This window comes from Cydia splendana, chromosome 21 (assembly GCF_910591565.1).
Source record: "Cydia splendana chromosome 21, ilCydSple1.2, whole genome shotgun sequence".
Taxonomy (NCBI): Eukaryota; Metazoa; Arthropoda; class Insecta; order Lepidoptera; family Tortricidae; genus Cydia; species Cydia splendana.
In genome coordinates, this window is record NC_085980.1 from 4,154,535 (window position 1) to 4,174,202 (window position 19,668).

The window sequence follows — 19,668 nt, forward strand, 5'->3', positions numbered from 1 at the left end:
TTCCTCGAGCGTCCTGGCGGCTTAGCACGGTCGCGTTTTTATCCCTTGTCACCATGCCTGTCACTTTCTAACAAGTATGTAAGTGCGAAAGGGACGCGCATAGTGATAGTCGATAAAAATGGAACCGTGCTGAGCCCGCAGTCCTTGTATGTCCAATTACCCGAATGTCCAATCTCTGTACGACCGAGTTCACTAAACGTCCAATCCATGCTCTATGATATTTATAGTTGGCTAGAGACAAATAATAAAATTTAAAAATATGTAGAAAAAAAGCAATTTATAGATTGTAGGTAATAATAATATGGTACTTACGTCCCACAATAAAAAAAGTAAAAATGTATGAACATTTAGAGACAAATACGAACAGTAAGATGATCTAATGGTATCTACCAAGAAGTCAACTCAGAAGTGTTCCTCAGAAGTTCTACGCCGTACTAACAGAAAATTAACCGATACTCGACCTTATATCGATTGAATAAGATTTACAAATGGTCAATTGTGTTAACTATGGTGCTTGGGGAAACCCGTACCAAAACCTGAATTTGCACACCGTAGCGATTCAAAACATCAACCATGAGTGAACACGGCTCTTTCGCAACCAAGGTATACAGTGCGAGCTAGTGAAAGTATATTTCCGGGTCATGACCTATAAAGCGACGTACATTGCTGGCTTCATACGTACGGTCACTATTAACACTTAGCGTTTAGAAGCAATGGACGCGAAATACTGTTTTAAAGCAGAGTTCTCTCGTGATGGCAATGATGTCATAGTAGAAGTTAAACAGCAGGTGCTAATTATTCTTCATAAGGAACTTTATCGCCCTGTAATAGAGTCGATAATTGTGTAACTATGATTATAAGTGTTGTTCAATCGTCCACGATTCTGCTTGCAGTAGATGTAGAGAAGGCTTGATACGTGCGTGTGTAAATCGTGAAGTGTTTAAAAAAGTATTAATGTAGTGACCATGTTAAAAGTTAAAGGATCCTTGATTAGGCAATATGCTGTAGTTATAACAGGTTTGTTTTTTGTTATTTTACCTATAGTGCGGTAAAAAATTAATCTAAGCGTTAATTCCTTGAGTTCAATGAAACTTTATTAAATAATTATTTAGCCAACATTGCCGCATAAGTCAACGTGATTTATAAATAAATAAGGTAGACGTACTGGTGCTCGACACGGTCCCAGTACATGTCATCATGAAACTTAAGTCATTGTCAATAGAGGTGACAGCAAGGTGTCATCTATTAGGCATTAGCATGTCGACCACTAGTACGTTTACCTTACACACTATAAAATAACTGAAAGATAACGCAAATTTCCTAGTGCTGGACATTGTCCCAATTGACATTAATGTAATTTGTACTGTAATCATATGTTGTGAAATAAATAAATCTAATCTAATCTAATCTAATAGTTGACATATTCAATCTTAACTATTGCCCACAGGAGAGAAAACTTGGTTGTTCGCGCGAACTGTAATTTTTTCTCTCCTGTGGGCAATAGTTAACAGCATGCAGGCATGTAGGTATAGTCGCACCAATAAAAGTCTGCAGCGGATTTGATAGCCCACGCAGGGTGTTATTTATTTTATACGTCATAATTTCATAGAAGTTTGACGTTTAAAATGACACTTGCACTGCGTGGGCTATCAAAATCGCTGCAGACTTTTTACGGTCTAACTCTAATGATTTTATCATACTTATACAAATAAAAGGAGTACCTTTTCATCTGGATAAGGGTTAAATAAGAAAATTAACCTTAATAGCCCTTAACTTTTGTGAATATCTATGGGGAACAGAACCCTATGGAGGAACCTGGTCTTCAATAGAAGGATATGATGTTGATGTCACGATACTCAGTATTGAGGGACCGACTGAAGAAGATATCTACAGGAAAGACGCGAACACAGTTTTGTATTTGACCCTAATGCCAAGCCATAGAGATGATAAACGGGCTGTTGACCACTGGCATTAGGCTGTCAATCATTAGGACGTTTATCTTGCATTAACAACGTTTGCAATTTGAAAAGAATTTTTAATGTAGTACCTATTTGAGTTAATTGCAAAAAATGTGTACATAGTTAAGCACCTGTAATTAGTCTAATTAATTGTTTCCATTGTGTTACCACAGTTAAGCCATTTCTAATTAAGTTAGATGCATGAAAGTGTGTTAGCGTATGCTATGTACTTATATGTGTACGAATGAAGTACAATAAATACATACAATTTACATACAGGCCTATTCGGATTTCGAGATAATCACAAGATCTAGAGACGATTTAGAGATCAACTAGATCTACATTAGATATCGACTAGATGTGACTTGGATATCTAAGTCATAACTTGTCGAAATCGTTCAAGAGGACCTCCAGAATCGCGGAAACGTCAAATTTAACATATCTATCTTACAAATATCTTTAAATTATCCATATCGTAACTTGTTGATGTCTAGTAGAAATCTAATTCATTTTCCGAATCGAGCCGATAGTTAATTTTCGTAACACAAATAAATCAATTAAGTTAAGAGTAGTCACAGCTTCTTAACTGCGCGCTTAATTACGTACCTACAATTTTTTTGCAATTCACTCATTTAATCAATTTATAAATACTGCTATTTAAAAAAAAATCCTTAAAGCATAAAACTGTATTAAAAAAAATAACCATTGGCGAAAATAACTAAACCTTGATTGCACTTTTCCCAAATAGGAAATGGAAAGGTAGCAAAAGGAAGAGAAAACAGACAGACAGACATACAAACAAACAGAGTTACTTTCTGCATATAATATTATATATTTAGTAGAGACTAGGCTTTGACCTCGATTTCGTCTCAACTCTTATTTAAATTTCACCCCCATTGCACACCATTAAGGGATAAATTTCGGGATGAAAAATGTCCAATGAGTTTAGACAATCTGATTTTTAAGTTCATAACACCTAGAACTGGTTCCGATGTGATTTTGGGATTCACCACTCACTCAACTTAAAACCTATACTTACATACAATGTTTTTTTTACCAATCAGTATCAGTATACTTTTTGCGTACCTATTCAACGCAAAAAATCATAATTACTTACCTAGGTATTTTGAAGCGAACTTTAACCTTTTGGCGGCCATGACCGTGTTCATGTAAGTACTTACTTACATATGTTTAGCTCTCGGCTGTGACAGACGGACAGACAGACGCACGAGTGATCCTATAAGGGTTCCGTTTTATCCTTTTGAGGTACGGAACCCTAAAAATAATCACGGCACACGAGAGGTTAATAAGTAGTACGGTTACCATCAGTTTGTCACTGACATTAACGCCGTCGAGAACGTAATTTACTTTCTATACGTCCCGTTTGCACTAATATGCGAGTGCGAGCGAGATGTATAGAAAGTAAATTACGTTCTCGACGGCGTTTATGTCAGTGACAAACTGATGGTAACCGTATAGGTAACATGTAGTAGTAAACTTTAAGATGAAATAAACTACAATAATGTCGTAAATATTTAATTATACCTTCCAATGAAGCGAGTCATATAATATTGATCGAACTTCGCTTGCTAAGCTCGTTTGATCATATAGAATATTACATTAAAACATTCAATTTATATTGTAACTTTGCTTTTGGCCTCCACCAAGGCCTATTGACTTCCTTGAAACGATGTGACCCTTCAAAATTGTGCATGTGTTGTCCGTTCCCAGACGAGATTGCCAGTAATTAACATCAAAATATTTTACTACAGCAACATTGCTAGAACTGGCTTTGTCTATAGATGCGATTTCTAGGAACAAATCAAATTATTTTGATTTGTATTTTATGAAGTAGTCATATGTAAATTATTATTTATTTTTTGATATATGTATATTATTATCTATTATATTTCAGTTTTTCTTTGTCTATGTTCATAAAATCTACGAAGGGTAGACGTGCCTCTACCCTCCTTGATAAAATAAAAAAAAATCTTTGTCAATTGGCCTCTTTGATAGGCCTTGATTTGGGTCTGGCCGGTAAGAACATAGACAAGATAAAAGTCTGTAATGTCAATTCTGTCATTTAAGTCATTTAATGCAAAAATATCAATTTTCATATAAAACGATTTATTCACTTGAAATATATTTATTTACCTATTAATTTTAAAAATAAAATCTATTCATATGTACGAGCAACATATCTAAATGCGTCTTCGCACAGACTTAGTTAAATTTAAACCGTTGTCTCTCTTCCTTCCTTGCTGTATGTATCCGGCAATGGCGACTTTATCAACAATTCTTATCCGGATTATGGAAAGCCCTAATGTGTGTGTGGAAACCGTTGTAGTAAATCAGAAACAGCGATAATTTCAAGGTAAGATATATATTAATCTTTAAAAAAAAATGAGCGTGCTAATTACCAAATTCAAATATAATAATTTAATCTTACTATCCCCGTAAGTCCCGCGGACGCGTCCGAAATTATAATCAAAATTCAACATAGATGTAAAACCCCACATTGTTTAAGGGCTCAGGACCGCTTCGGCCTCAGTTTCATTTCGTCATCTCCATAAATCGTCCACAGTGCCATGTCGTCAGCCTACAATTCCTAAATCGTCACCTTCCTAACTTGCCTACTTTCTGATATCGTCAATACCCCATTTTGTCTAAATTCCTATTTTGACCATAGTGCCAACTCGTCCAATATCTGATATCGTCAATATACCATTTTTGTCTACGTTCCTATTTCGACCAAAGTGCCAACTCGTCCGCGTTCTTTTATTTGAATTGAGAATGTAGAATTAATACTGATTGTCACTTAAACTGTCAGAAGCAGCACACATTTTATTCAAATAAAATATTTTTTCACACTTGTCCTTAACCATAAAGATAACTTTGATGATAATGATGATGTACTATTAGGGCTGCTATGTAGTTGACGAGTTGGCACTGTGGTCTAAATAGGAATGTTGACGAGTAAGCACTATGGACGAATTAGGAGTGTTGACGAATCGGCACTGTAGTCTAATTAGGGATATAACCAAGTTACTACAGTGGCCCACGTAAGAAAGCGGGCGAGATAAGAAAGTGACGATATAGGAATGCTGGCGAATCGGAACAGTAGACCAAATGCGAATGAGAACTACTTAAGAAGTTGCCGAAATGAAACTGAGGCCGAAGCGGTCCTGAGCCTGTTTAAGCTGGTAACCCTAGGAATTAGCGACGTTAGTAATTAGGAAGATAGATTATATTGTTTAATTTTTTGACTATTTTGTTTTAGAAAGTGAATCAGCAGATGGCTTGAGCGTGAGATAATAATATAATCCTGGGCCGTCATATGATTTCTTGGAAAAAGCTCAGAAGGGCACGTATCTGCCGCATATCCAAACTAGTTTCCCGGTGACCAAGAACGCTGCGCGGAGCTGTGAAGCAGAAAATGTCCGATAACCGGATAGATGTAATAACAACTTGTAACCATTTGCCATATCAGTGTATGTATTCATATGTATTATGAAAATATCTATATCTTAATAATACGTAACTTTTTGTTACCTTTTATATTTCACGAATTTCTGAATATAGTACCTAATCATTATCTTTTAACGTATTTTTTTACTTATTTGTGAAATGCTAATTTCAGAGCCCAACAACGTGCACACTAGCGCCACTGCTAAATAATCGTGATTATTTAAATTTAACGACATGTATTTAAAAAAGGGGGCCGCTACGGACTGTATTGTGTATTTAGGTACCTTTTGAATACATCAAACTAGATTTTATGTTGCTGGATTCGTCGATCTATGAGCTCAAAACAAAAACGGCCGTTTTAACTTTGGACGGGTAGATTGACGAATCCAATAACATAAAAACTAGTTTAATGTATTCAGCAGTGGCGCTAGTGTGCACGTTGATGGGCTCTTAAAAACCTGACCCGAACAAAAAATAAAAAAATACAAAAAGAAATTCCCTCTCTGGGATTCGAACCCAGGACCATTAGCTTCCTGAACTGGATTACTGCCAATACCCGCTAGGCTAAACGGGTTGTCAATTCTAATTACAATGGTATCCTACCAGAGCGCTAGTAGTATAAACGAACTTTTGAAAGGGACAATTTTTTGTATGGAGTTATCGTTCTTCTCCTAGTGAGTATTATATTCTTTGGCCTCCACACTTAAAGGGCACAAAAACGTGGGAAAGATCAACTCGTATAAGTAACTCCTCCATCTATTGGTCACTTTCTAGACTCTTCAACAATTTTCTATTTTAAGTTAGTAGTTAAACAAAGATAATTTTGCTATTAAGTAGGTAGTACAGTCACATGCAAAGTTACTCTTCGAAGGCCGCAAAAATATATGACACGCTCTTATAGCCCTACAAATAAGATCGTGGCAGATATTTTTGCTGCCTTCGTTGTGTAACATATTACTGCAGTCAGCAGCAGAAGTTGCTAAGCGGGCCAGGTGTTCAAAATGATCTTGACGCGACTTTATTGTTGAGAGAATAAGAGCGTGTCAAGGTAATTTTGAACACCTCGCCCGCTAAGCAACTTCTGCTGCTGACTGTACCTATATTTCTGATAGAATAAGTAACATTCTCATTCAGGCTGCTAATTAGTAAACATTAAAATTAATTACTGATCCCTGTTACTTCATTAACACTGCAACACAGTGTGGTACTTATGGAAACAAAATAGATAACCTATAAGCAATGGAGGTTACATCTTAGAGCATTTAATAACTGGAGTCGCCTTTAAGACCTTACCCCTCTGCCGAAAACCTTGCACAGTTGTGCAAACTTTTGTATGGACTATGGAATCATATAGGAATCTAAGAATAGCAATACATTTCACGTCCCCTCCCCCGCAGAAATCGGCTGCCTGTTTTGTACAGAAAATGACAGCCGTCTCCAGTTACTAAATGCTCTAGGGTTACATGAACTAGAACTGCATTATAATTTACACTAGACCTTATTCAAACACATATTATTAACCTTGCCATATGTTATAATTAATTAATTATCTTAAAATGTCACACACACGCCAACACCATTAGTGCAAATTATCACGTTTTTTAAAATTGCCCAATTAACACCCACCGCGTTGGTAGAAACCGTTTATAGGCTTTGGTAACCGCTTACTATCAGGCGAGCTGAGTTTGATGCCACCAACGTAAAAAAATACAATAGTTTTTTTAAGCCACATTATTGGCTGTTTCATACATTTTGGGTGATCAGAGGGCCTACCGCGAACACCGAAGTTCGCTAATTGCGGGTCTTTCTCTGTCATCTAATTACGCCTTAATTGGAGTAAAGAGAAAGATGCCCGCAATTTGTGAACTTCGATGTTCGCGGTAGGCCCTCAGACGGTTTAAAAATCTTCGACCGAAACATGATGTTTACGCCAAACTCGAAACCGAAAATACAGTTTCGGCGCCGCCAAAAGGTTCGGCAGTTGTTTTGGCCGAAACCGAACCTTCAGCCGAAACATGACTTTTATACCGAAACTGAGACTTCGGTCGGACAATAATTAAGTATGCTCATGAACCCGATGATATTAATGCACGAACACGTAGAAAAACCTTGAATGGCATTCTAACGTTAGACATCTGATCTTAATTTGATATTACCGCCAGTGCATGTCAATGTGCATAAGGAGTTATATCATGTCAATAACGGATTTTAAAAATATGAATACCGCCTCAGAGGGCCTACCCGTTAAATTAAGTAAATTCGTACGTAAACTTCATGCATGGGAGGCTACACGTCGAACGTGGTTCGCGGTAGGCTCCCAGGTAGATAGACCTTGACTATTAGTAGGCACGCAATGTTTAAGACTATCGTCCATTACATTCTTACTTTTCAATGCAACGCAATTAAAATTTATGTACCTACAGTTTGTATAACTTATGATAGTAAAATCATATAGCAATGTCCCATATAAAATTTTACTGCTAGCCTAATGATTAAAGATTTCTCGACCATACTCTAAGGGGTGAATACGGGGTATATAGGTCATACTGAACAACTTTTGCTATGGATGGAGCCAATCCCGAAACCGTAAAAATAAAATCTGCAGTTCCATAGAAAACATTGACTTCACACAGTATGCATTATTATGACGTCAAGTCAATGTTTCTATGGAACTGCAGATTTTATTTTTACGGTTTCGGGATCGGCTCCAAAATAAAAGTTGCTCTGTAGGAAATATGGTCAGACGTGGTCAGACATAATAAAAACCAGCCTGCAGTTAGCCCTAGAGCCGTCAAATACACGATGCGACCTTTACGGCTACTACGACTTTGACACTGACATATTCGCTAACGTCTGCGTAACTTACTTTTTATACATCTCTCTCGCACTAATACGTCAGTACAAGCGAGATGCATAGAAAGTAAATTACGCACACGATATCGACTAAATATGTCCATGTCAGTCTCAAGCTCGTGGTTAGGCAACTTCTGTAGTGTAAACCTTCAGAAGGTAGCTGCGTGCATTTGACTCGCTACGCTGTGTTAACATCTTTAGAAATCCATAATATTTAATATATTATGAGAATAAATTTACGTGACTATGATACTATACCTACTCCATAAAACAATAGGTAATAATTCTTATTGATAATCAATTCAACTGGAGGGAACATATAGATAAACTGTGTTCCAAGGTAAATAGGTTCGTTTTTGCCCTAAGAAGAGTGAGTCAAACTGTTTCCATTCCAGCAGCGTTAATAGCATAATGGATATGTACATTCTATTTTAAGATATGGCGTAGTAATCTGGGGAAACTGCACAGACAAACATAATGTATAAATTGTTCAAAAACGCTGTATTAAAGCCATTTTTCGATTAGTCCTACTGAGTCATGCCGTCCATATTTTATACAAAATAATATTCTGACTTTCCCTGTGTATGAAGTTTCTGTTTTTGTTCACAAATACAGGGTGATTCAGGAGACGTGAGCAGGATCAACACTGCGCATTTCGTAAATTATAAGCAACTGTTTCGTATCAGTATTAGTGAGCTTAACGTTAATTTTCTATTCGTGTTGAAAAAACAAGTTATCAATTTTTTTACGACATGCATGGTCACCCTAAAATTAGAATACTAAACTACCGATGTTCTGTGTCAAATTGAATGTCATCACCGTCATCACAGTCTGGTTACTTTTGAAAACTCGTATCTCACTCAAGTTGACAGTTTATTTTCTTCGTAATCAAAATGCTGTCATTACGGTTAAAGAGGTTTTATGTTTATTAATTAGGTCTTGTAGGGTGACCATGATTGTAGAGAATTAAATTCGCCCTCACCAAAAAGTAAAAAAATAGGAAAAAGTGTGGCTGTTTCACCTAAATACGACGGTGATCGATCAATTATCAGTAACTGAGTGTGCAGGATTAGTCCTGCTCACGTCTCATGAATCATCCTGTATAAATATCTTTTCACAGAAAATATATCATTGGGTCCTCATGTAGTACCTAAGACCTAAATACAGACACAGGTTACCTGGGCCATATGTTAACTTATTACTCACGGCAAAAACGCCTATATTACGTGTGTCACAATTTACAATAAATTACCTGATCGTTTTAAAGACATGAATAGAGCTTTTCAAAGCAAATATAAAATAGTAGATTGTTAACCAAGGGATGAAAGGCACTCATCTCTGCCGAGGTAGTTTGGCGCTCGAAGGCAGTGAGAGCGCCAATAGTCCGAAGCTGAAATGATGCCTTTCACCCGAGTTAAACACTCTACTTTTCATTTCGAATACGAGGAAAGTAAAATGCATGTGGTTTTTTAAAAACATGACTAAGTATACATTTTTATAATCTTTTTTGAGGGTACCTACTTTCAATTAACAATTTAGGCAAAAGTATCGTTATTTATGGAATGGCGAGTCAAACATCAGAATGGAAATTGTATAACAAATCCATTTATACCCAAATTTCAATTGCTTATCGTAAAAAAAAATAATTAAATCGTACTTGGAACCTAAAATGCTCTAGTGCAGAAATGTATCATTTTCTGCACTAGAGCATTTTAGGTACCTATCATATCAATGAGGCCGGAGCCCCACTGCTGCGCACGCTATGTACACGACCCACGTTCCTATACAAAATTTCGTGGGCTTGCCCACGGTTTGTATTAATAATGCTTATTTACATATGTTTATCACGAGTGTTCCTAATAACTAAATATGTATACATACTGTAAATGTATGTACATACACCTGAAAAAGTAAAGTTTCGGTGTAATTAAATATGTAATTGTATATTCCACCTGCAATGTAACCTGATTCTTACATACAATAAAAAACTTGAAACTTATAACTTGAATAAATGGATTATAATATTTTTAAACGTAACATAGAGTTAAGTACCTATAAAAAATCTATGTAGTATTGACAATGACAATTTCGTGACAAATCCTACGTAAGTACCGTAAAACGGGGTGAGTAGGTTTCGCGGGGAGAGTTGGGTTATGAAACTTATGAATGGGGAGAGAAGGTTTGAGAGGGGGGTGAGAAGGGATTTTAAGGCTACTGCTACAAAAATAATGTATTCCAATTTAAAATGGAGCCATAGTAATACGCATAAAAAAAATCGATCATCATCAACATCAACATTTATTCAGCAAATAGGCCACAAGGGCACTTTTACACGTCAACATTGAATTTACATACAAGCAAAAATAATAACATCAACAATTTTATAAAATAAAACTAACAATTCAATCTAACGTATTACAATTACTAAGAGATGTATATGGTCTCTTAATGTCGAATTACATACAAAATACACGATGATCCAACAATCTTCCAAAATCACCTTTGTATGAAAACCCCTCTCACCCCAAATACGAGGCACTACGGGGTGAGGTGGGTTTTCCTCTCTATCGTCAAAGTTATGAAATGGAACTACCCAAAATAAAATTAAAATTAAAATACAAACGCCCGGAACACTTATTATATACACCATTCAGTTTTCATATGTAACAATAAAATGTTATCGAGGTTTGAATTTCAGTTTTGACCCTACTCACCCCATTTTACGGTAATTAGAATGGCGCGCATATAATTGCGCATCTATATGAGCTATACTCCGCAAGGCTCTCTTTAAATGCGCAATAAACACGCGCGAAATCATAATGCACGTAATACTGCAAGGTATACGTGGACTGTGGGCCTTATAATGATGGCTCAAGTGACATCATTGCAGACTTCCTTGCCTTTATTGAACTGTAATTTTAGTAAACGTGCCTTTTATGCGATGAATAGACTGTTCTGTTAGATACTAGTACCCTCACCATGAGTTTTACGCGACCTAGCAAAAGCAAATAAAGGCAACTCCATTAGGATAAGACACTAGCATCACCACCATGGAAAATATGAACCCTCTAAAAATGTTTTCACCAGTCAAAACAATTAATAGAGATTTTACGTACCTTTTCAATTTTTTCCCCAAAATTTTGGCCACATCCTTGCTTCCAAGCATGACTTGAAGCGTATTAAACAAGAACAAGCGACATCTAGCCATCAGAGTCATGAAATATTTCGATGGGCAATCTCGCCATTATGGCCATCTACCCCGGAATTACCCTTAAAGACAAGTGTAATAATTGAGTATTATGAATGAATATTTTTTTCTTACCTACTCTTATTACTTTCAGCTAATCTATGCGTCTTCTGCACTGGGCTCAGTATCGCCTGGCCGTCTCCAGTGCTGGTCAAGCTCAGCAGGAATGACACCACCACTCTGCCGAGACCTGTCACCGAATCTGAGGGCTCTTGGATCGTCTCTGCTGGGTTCTTGACGGGAGGATTAGGTGAATATCCTAACTAATTAACTGTTTTGGCTCAGCGAGCCAAAGAGAATCTTGGCAACTTCCTGCCAGTTACTGACGCGAAGCTGAAGCAGATCCGCCGTCACGCTGTCATCCCAGCGATACCGAGGCCGACCCACGGGACGGCCACCAGTCGGTCGTCCCCAGAACACCATCTTGACAGCCCGAAAATACGTAAGACTTACGTATCAAGCTACTAGAATTTGTTTAAATTATTTTTATTGTTTGAAAATATTTTGATTTGGATTATTTTAGGTAGACACATTATAAACTGAAATAGATATCATATACGAAAAAGAAGTGACCAAGACCTTCAGTGCCCAGGGCTGAAATCGAACCAGCGTCTGCATTCGCGACAGACGCCTTGACCACTAGGTATGTGACATCTATTTCGATTAAAGATTGTTTGCAATAAGCAGCCTAAAGGATGACTCACGCTAAACCGCGCCGTGCCTGGGCCGAGGCGTCCGACATGTAATTTTCTATGACGGCAGATCAGTGATCACCTGATCACGTGGCGCTTTCCATAGAGAACGAAGCGCTGGAAGCTCCGACCCGGCCCCGGTCCGGTCTAGCGTGAGTCATCTTTAATCCAATTATTACTTTTCAGCAAACTTCCTAGCATGTTTCCTCGTCGACCGCATAGGCCGCAAGTACTGCGTCATCATCAGCTACGTGCCTCGCATCATCATGTGTGTCGCCTTGACATTCGCCTCCAAACTCTGGGTGGTGTTGCTGGGCAGAGCCTTGAGTGGACTGTGTGATGCCATCACGTTTACTGTGGTTCCTATGTATGCTTCGGAGATCGCTAGTGTGAGTACAGAGTTTTGCTTGACTTGGCCGGAGTACTAATGTGCCCCTGGATATAATAATTTTACTTTCATTATATTGCTATTGATAATAAATATTAATATTAACGGCATCTACTCGACTATAGGCCAAAGGTATGGGTATATTTTCGAGGGATGGCGCCATAACCTTCAGCCTATTCTCGAGTAGATGGCGTTAATATTAATATTTAACAAGTCAACACATATCAGTGAAAGAATAATGATCAAAGTCAAATGGCGTTCTAACAGTTTTAATCGCCTGTCGAAAGATGGCAGACAATGTACTGTAGCTACATAACATAATTTACCATGACAAGTAACTCTCTATAAATATCCTTGTTCCGCTCGCCATTTATTTTTTAATTGGGTTGAATTTCATTTATTCGGTTTTTTGCTATCACACTAATAAGATTGCAGCTAATATAAATTTATGAGTGCAATACGTGATTCGCATTCTCCACACGATTTATGGGGAATTGATGTATCGACATAAATAAAAGTCACAATTTAATTACATGAGTCAGTCAAGTCAGAAAAAATAAGTTATTGCAGTAAACGAGATAAGTTGAATTAAAGATTGACACGATTTAATCATACTTAGTAGGTAATAATTAAATTTATAGCTAACACTATATATCTAAGTACTATAAAATAAACTGTTGTAAAACAGTTTTAGTGAGGGGAACGAGCAAATCCTAACGCAGAAGGTGTTAAATCGTTAAATCCAAAGAAACATAGAGTTAGATCAAGATAAGTCTGCAACGATTTAGATAGTACACGCAGTGCAAGTGTTATTTTGAACGTCAAACTGCTATGAAATTATGACGTATAAATAACACATGCACTGCGTGTGCTATCAAAGTCGTTGCAGACTTCTGTTGGTGCTTGGCCTAAATCTAAACCGCTTCCTTCTTTGCAAACAAACATTTTGACTCTACAGTGGATCAGAACAAACATAAGTACATATAGTCAGCCATAGACTAGCCATAGACTGTTTATAAGCAGGGGGGTCCAGTGTCTCTGCAGCTCTGATACGTAGACTGCTGAAATCATAACACATTGAATTTTTTCTTACAGAAAGAAGTGCGAGGTTCCCTAGGAACTTTCCTCCAAATATTCTCGTCCCTCGGGATCCTGATCATGCTGTGCGCTGGACCCTTCTTAGAGTACTTCACTTTAAACGTCATGATGCTAACCTTTGCTGTCGTCACGTTGGTGCCGATGTTTTTCTTGCCTGACAGCCCTTACTTCCTGTACTCTAAAGGTAAGATCTCTCGCTGGCCCCTTCTTATAGTTCGTTTTTTTTAGCATTAGAAAGAACTTGTAAGAAGGTAAGCGATATTGACATGTCTTTTAATTGAAAAACGATTTTTAAAAATCAATAACTATTACTTATGAAAGTAGAAGAATATAAAAGATCGTATTAGATTCATAATTGTTACATATTTGCCGTAACTTATTTTTAAAATGTGTTTTTCAACTAAAAGACACATCAAGATTGTTTACCTATTTCTAATGCTAAAAAAAACGAGCTATAGAGTACACCCTGAACGTCATAATGCTGACCTTTGCTGTCGTGACGTTGGTGCCGATGTTTTTCTTGCCTGACAGCCCTTACTTCCTGTACTCTAAAGGTAAGATGGCCCCTTCTTAAGAGGCCCATAGATTACCAGTTCGCCGGACGATATCAGTCTGTCAGTTAAACGCAAAAGGTGACAGTTCCGAACAACTGACAGGCTGATATCGTCCGGCGAACTGGTAATCTGTGGGCCCCTTTAGAGTATTTCACCCTGAACGTCATGATGTAAACCTTTGCTGTCGTCACGTTGGTGCCAGTGTTTTTCTTGCCTGACAGCCCTTACTTCTTGTACTCTAAAGGTAAGACAATCTTAAAGTCCGACCAAGCTAATTCTGCAAACTAGCAATATCGCTCCGCGATGCTGCATCGGTGGCGCTGGTGCAGTCATAATACAAATGATATCTTAAGGCGTAGTATTCCTTTAATTTACATGTCCAGGTATTTTCTAATAGAATTGTTAGTTACCTACTCGCTTTTAATTTGAAAAGTAAGTATTGGTTTTTATTTGAAAAGTAATTATATCAATACTGTGAATAATAATGAATGTAACGAAATTGCACTCATGTTTTCCTTTGATATCAATTAATTTGTCATTTACTCAAGTTTGAAGCGTGGCTTTGTCGATAATTATATCTCATTATAATAACACTATTGCTATGATGAAACTAACAGGGGCTAGGAATTAATATACACGGTGGCAAAAAAATAACTGCATTCCCGTTGCCAGGGAGGTTTTGGGATTATACTGAGCAACTTTTACTATGGGACCAACCCCGAAATCGAGAAAAAAAAAATTTAGCTGTTTCATACATTTTGGCTGGTCCATTTTCAAGGAGAGGGTAATTTTTTTTTCGAGATTTCGGGGTTGGTCCCATAGTAAAAGTTGCTCAGTATAATCCCAAAACTTCCATGGCAACGGGAATGCAGTTATTTTTTACCTTGTATAGTTACTTGTATAGTAGCCTTTTGTCCTTTCTAAAAGTAATAAAATCCTCGTTTTCAGGTCGTACTGACGAAGCTTTAAAAGTCCTCCTTTACCTTCGCGACACAGAAACTGCTGCCAAAGAGGAATTGAAAGAGTACTCGCTATCCGGAAACGAAGAAAAAATTACTGCGCGCGAGTTACTAAGGGACAGAATATTTTTAAAATCAGCCTGCATCGGTATTGTTTTCGGAGCCGGCTTACAGTTAGTCGGGTTTAACGCAGTTTCGTTTTATTTGCAAACTGTACTTGAGTCTACGCAAACGAGTGTTAGACCAGAGATAGCGTCTGGGGTGATTGGGTCTATTCAGCTGTTGGCAGCGTTTTCGACGACGTTGGTGACTGATCGGTTTGGGAGGAAGCCGATTTTGGCTTCGACGCTGGTTGGACAAGCTGTGGGGATGGTAAGTGTATTTAATAAGGACTTTGTACAGTTTCATCATCAGTAGCATTGATTTTTCTACATAGTGATCGAAAATAGCTTTCGATTTCGAGGACTTGAAATCTAGACTTAAGATCTAGGGGCAGACCCAGAACAAGATGGAAGGATGTAGTGCTAAAGGACTTAAAAGGACATGAGTGACTGCAAGTTATCCGAGGATGATATCGTGGACAGGGCGAAGTGGAGAAGGTTAAGCAGGAAAGCTGACTCCACCACCATGGTGGGATAGATAGCTAGGAAGAGAGAGAGATTTCGAGGAAACCGTGTGAGTCTCACGGGAGTTTTATAGTTAAAATTACAAATATCTTGGTCAATTTGTTAAGACAGTGTGTAAAATGTTTATTACAATTATTCCAGGTTGGACTTGGCGTATTCTTCAAGCTGAAAGACGCCGGTCCTGTCACCGGATTCCTCAACTATGTGCCTCTCATATCATTAATCCTCGTGGTCTATTGCTTTAGTGCAGGTAAGTTGTAATAACTGAAACTTTAGATAAGATCATGACAGTAAAATAACTAAATTGTTACATCCCTTCAATACTTAAAATTAAAGTAACTGACGACAGGTAGGCTTGCATGATGATGAAAGACAATATTGGGTAGATAACTGTTTTAAATCTTGACTTGATCACAAATTTTACTTGCGATTGTCTAATTGATAGAACTTAACACACACACACACACACACACACACACACACACACACACACACATTATGGCTGCGATGCATTACGCAACCCCGCAGTGTCAGGAAGGCGGCCGCGGAACCGCAGGAACTTGCCAAAACCCTTCGGCCAAAACCCCTCCTTGTCGAAGGTCGCTGACGTTATGGTTGCTTTCTTTTTCAGGTCTTGGCTCTCTATCCTGGGGTCTTCTGGCGGAGCTCTTTGAGGGCCGGACCCGCGCCGTAGGCGTCACCATCAGCATGCTAACTTCTTTAGTCTTCATCTTCTTAACAGTCAAGTACTTCGCTCTTGTGACAACTATGATCGGCGCACCAACAACCTACGGCATCTTCAGCGTTAATTGTGTGCTCATGTGTTTGTTCGTGTGTTTCTGTGTTCCGGAGACAAAGGGGAAGACTATAGCCGAGATTCAGACGGCTTTGGGGGCTAAACAGAAAATTGATAGTGAGAAGCAGGTAGAAAATTTTTAGAAAATTGGAGTCGAATTTCAACCATTAAGATAGACATAGACAAACTGAAAAATTAGGTATAATTTACCTAATAGAAAGCAGCTGATGTCAAAATAAATACGAGTACCTATATCTATAATATACTATGGTTTAGGGGCTCTGATGATCAGTACAGTTAAGCAAAGTTAAGGCAAAAAGTTAAGAAATATGTTAATTTATTACTTTATTTGGACTAGATTAAATTATAAATAGATTAAATAGTTCTAAGCTGCGCTTAGAGCATATTTACTATCTAATTGTGAATATTTATTGTGTGTTTCAGCCTTAGAGCATTTAATAACTGGAGTCGCCTTTAAGAGCTTACCCCTCTGCCGAAATACTTGCACAAGTGTGCAAACTATTCTATGGACTGACATTGCTATTTGTACGTTACGTAGCAATACATTTGACGTCCCCTCCCCCGCAAAAATCGGCAGACTATTTCGTAAAGAAAACGACAGCGATGACATCTCCAGTTACTAAATGCTCTAAGAAGCTACGCGACAAAATAGCCGATGGATAGAGTCGGACCAAGAAAAGCCTGCAGCGGATTTGATAGCCCACGCAGTGCAAGTGTTATTTAGACGTCATAATTTCATAGAAGTTTGACGTTTAAAATAACACTTGCACTGCGTGGGCTATCAAATTCGCTGCAGACTTTTCTTGGTCTGACTCTAGTTGCCTTCTCTAGTGATAAATCCATGACACAAAATACTGTCTACAAATTATTAAAAAAAAAAAAAACACGATAATAATAACGTTGATGTACCTATGCAAATGTATATATTTATTTTATTATGTGATAATCTATATATTTTTTCCCCTATTAATTATTTAATTGCAGTAATTTATTTATTAGTTAACATATTTTTGTAAAAGCACTAAAAACGTGTAAATAAATAATTTGACATAAGTCGTAGTCGTATACATTTATATTTATAATATTTAGGTATATAAGTGAAGATTCCTACTATAGAAGTACTTTTTTCAATTTGGAATTCAAAATACAGTGTGGAAAGACAAGTCGGGCCCTGGAGGGAAACTACCTGAAATCCTTAAGCTGGCTCATTATACTTAAAGGAGATATTCCTTTATTTTTAAAAAGAAATAAAACTGCATTCAAAGATTTTCTAAAACTCGCTTGCCTCGCCCTGGACTCGAACCGACTAAAAATTCCAAAAAATATATACTCGCAATTTTATTCTATTAGTCGATACAGTTACTGGTTATGATAACATTTCTCCAAGAAACATTAGGTCTTAGACTCGTCTGTCATACAAAATATCCATAAAATCTAATATTTAGTACTCAAGATTTTTTTAGACAAGCCAAATTGAAGAAAAAAAGAAAAATCTTTAAATGCAGTTTTGTTTCTTTTTAAAAATAAAGGAATGTCTCCTTTAAGTAAAATGAGCCAGCTTAAGGATTTAAGGTAGTTTCCCTCCAGGGCCCGACTTATCTTTCCACACTGTATAGGTACCTACTTACCTAAGCGTTCTAAGTAGGTATGTACATTCTAGCGCAGAAGCGATGTGTATGGGAATTATAGTTTGGCAACCCATTTCCGTCAGTAAATAAAGACGGCAATTTTAAAAATACCCCATTACCCATAGAAAATATGAATGTCGCGCCTTTTTCTACTGAAAAAGTGAGTTTGCCAGAGTAATTAATATAATATATCGTCGGGTGACAAGCAACAGTCACTAAGTACCACCACAAGTTCATAGCCATAGTGAACCATATTAGTACTAAAAGAAGGTTGATTTTTGTTTAACTTTTTTGAAGTGAAAACTTCTTTAGCGGCGCTGAGCACTTTTTGAGGTGGGGAAAAAATGATAAACTCGGTTCAGCGTAACGCGTAACGTAACGCTGACGTCATGTGTCACGGACAATGTTATTCACCAAAGAACTTTAGTCATAACGTATCATAATCAGGTCAATTATTTAAAACTGGACTTTTATATTAAGCAATAAAGCTCAATGTTCTAATCTTGTACGGGCTGAAATACGAGGATCTCACAGTTACATTCTAACTTTATATCACTCCAATATAATTCAATAATTCAATAAAGTCTCATCTTGATGAAATCGCTAATAAAAGTGAACTCTAGTACTGGTGAATAAAACTCAAAATATCATGACCAAATATATTGTAAGGTAACTTTACAATTTCTATTCGAATTTTAAACAATTAACGCTACAAATTTAAGCTCACTGGCCAGCAATTTCGGAACTAAAGTTTTTCAATAGAAAGGAGGATGGGTCAATTATACATAGTGCTGCAGACATTTTGGACTAGTCTTTCACTTCTGTCGGCACTCCCGGAGTGCAACCGGTTGTTTTTTTTAGTAATTAGTGACTTTTGCTTGTCACCTGACGATGTTAAATGTGATCTGTTTTCATTAAATAAGTAGGTACTTTAGTTTTAGTTTAGTACAAATTACGAGAGATATTTAATTAGAATTATAATAATATGTAATGATATTTATTTAATGATATATCATTACGCTCCGCGATTGTAGAGCCTTTTAGGGTCCTCGCTAAATTGGTTGTTCAATACTTATACTTACATTCCATAGCGTTTTAGCTAGAACCCTAAATGATTCAACAATCATGAAGAGTCACTATAGGTAACCTATAGCCATTTAGTTCTCAATATAAATAAATAAATAATAAATATTAAACACACTTTTACACAGATCAATCTAGTCCCACGGTAAGCTCAATAAGGCTTGTGTTGTGGGTACCATGGTATAATAATATACTCCGCCTGGTACTCCATTCCCGTCTTTTCTAGGTCACCTAACTGACACGGGCCTACGTCATCATGCGACAGCGCTATATGATAATATGCGATAGCGCTATATA

The 19,668-nt window shown here is 37.2% G+C and overlaps 1 protein-coding gene across 1 annotated transcript; it reads left to right on the forward strand.

The window, feature by feature from the left end:
- The first annotated feature begins 895 nt into the window (after positions 1 to 895).
- On the forward strand, positions 896 to 16,826 carry LOC134801258 (facilitated trehalose transporter Tret1-like). Its single transcript, XM_063773789.1, has 7 exons — positions 896 to 1,017; positions 11,621 to 11,776; positions 12,405 to 12,607; positions 13,702 to 13,888; positions 15,207 to 15,589; positions 15,985 to 16,093; positions 16,475 to 16,826. The coding sequence occupies exons 1-7, from the start codon at positions 966 to 968 to the stop codon at positions 16,780 to 16,782; spliced, it is 1,398 nt and encodes a 465-aa protein (XP_063629859.1). The 5' UTR covers positions 896 to 965; the 3' UTR covers positions 16,783 to 16,826.
- Positions 16,827 to 19,668: the final 2,842 nt, after the last annotated feature.

Excerpts from the sequence above, each read along its gene's own strand:
- LOC134801258 (XM_063773789.1), top strand. The coding sequence starts at position 966 with ATGTTAAAAGTTAAAGGATCCTTGATTAGGCAATATGCTGTAGTTATA. Across the intron at positions 11,777-12,404 it reads GTTCTTGACGGGAGGATTAG|CAAACTTCCTAGCATGTTTC; the intron begins GTGAATATCCTA and ends ATTACTTTTCAG. Across the intron at positions 12,608-13,701 it reads ATGCTTCGGAGATCGCTAGT|AAAGAAGTGCGAGGTTCCCT; the intron begins GTGAGTACAGAG and ends TTTTTCTTACAG.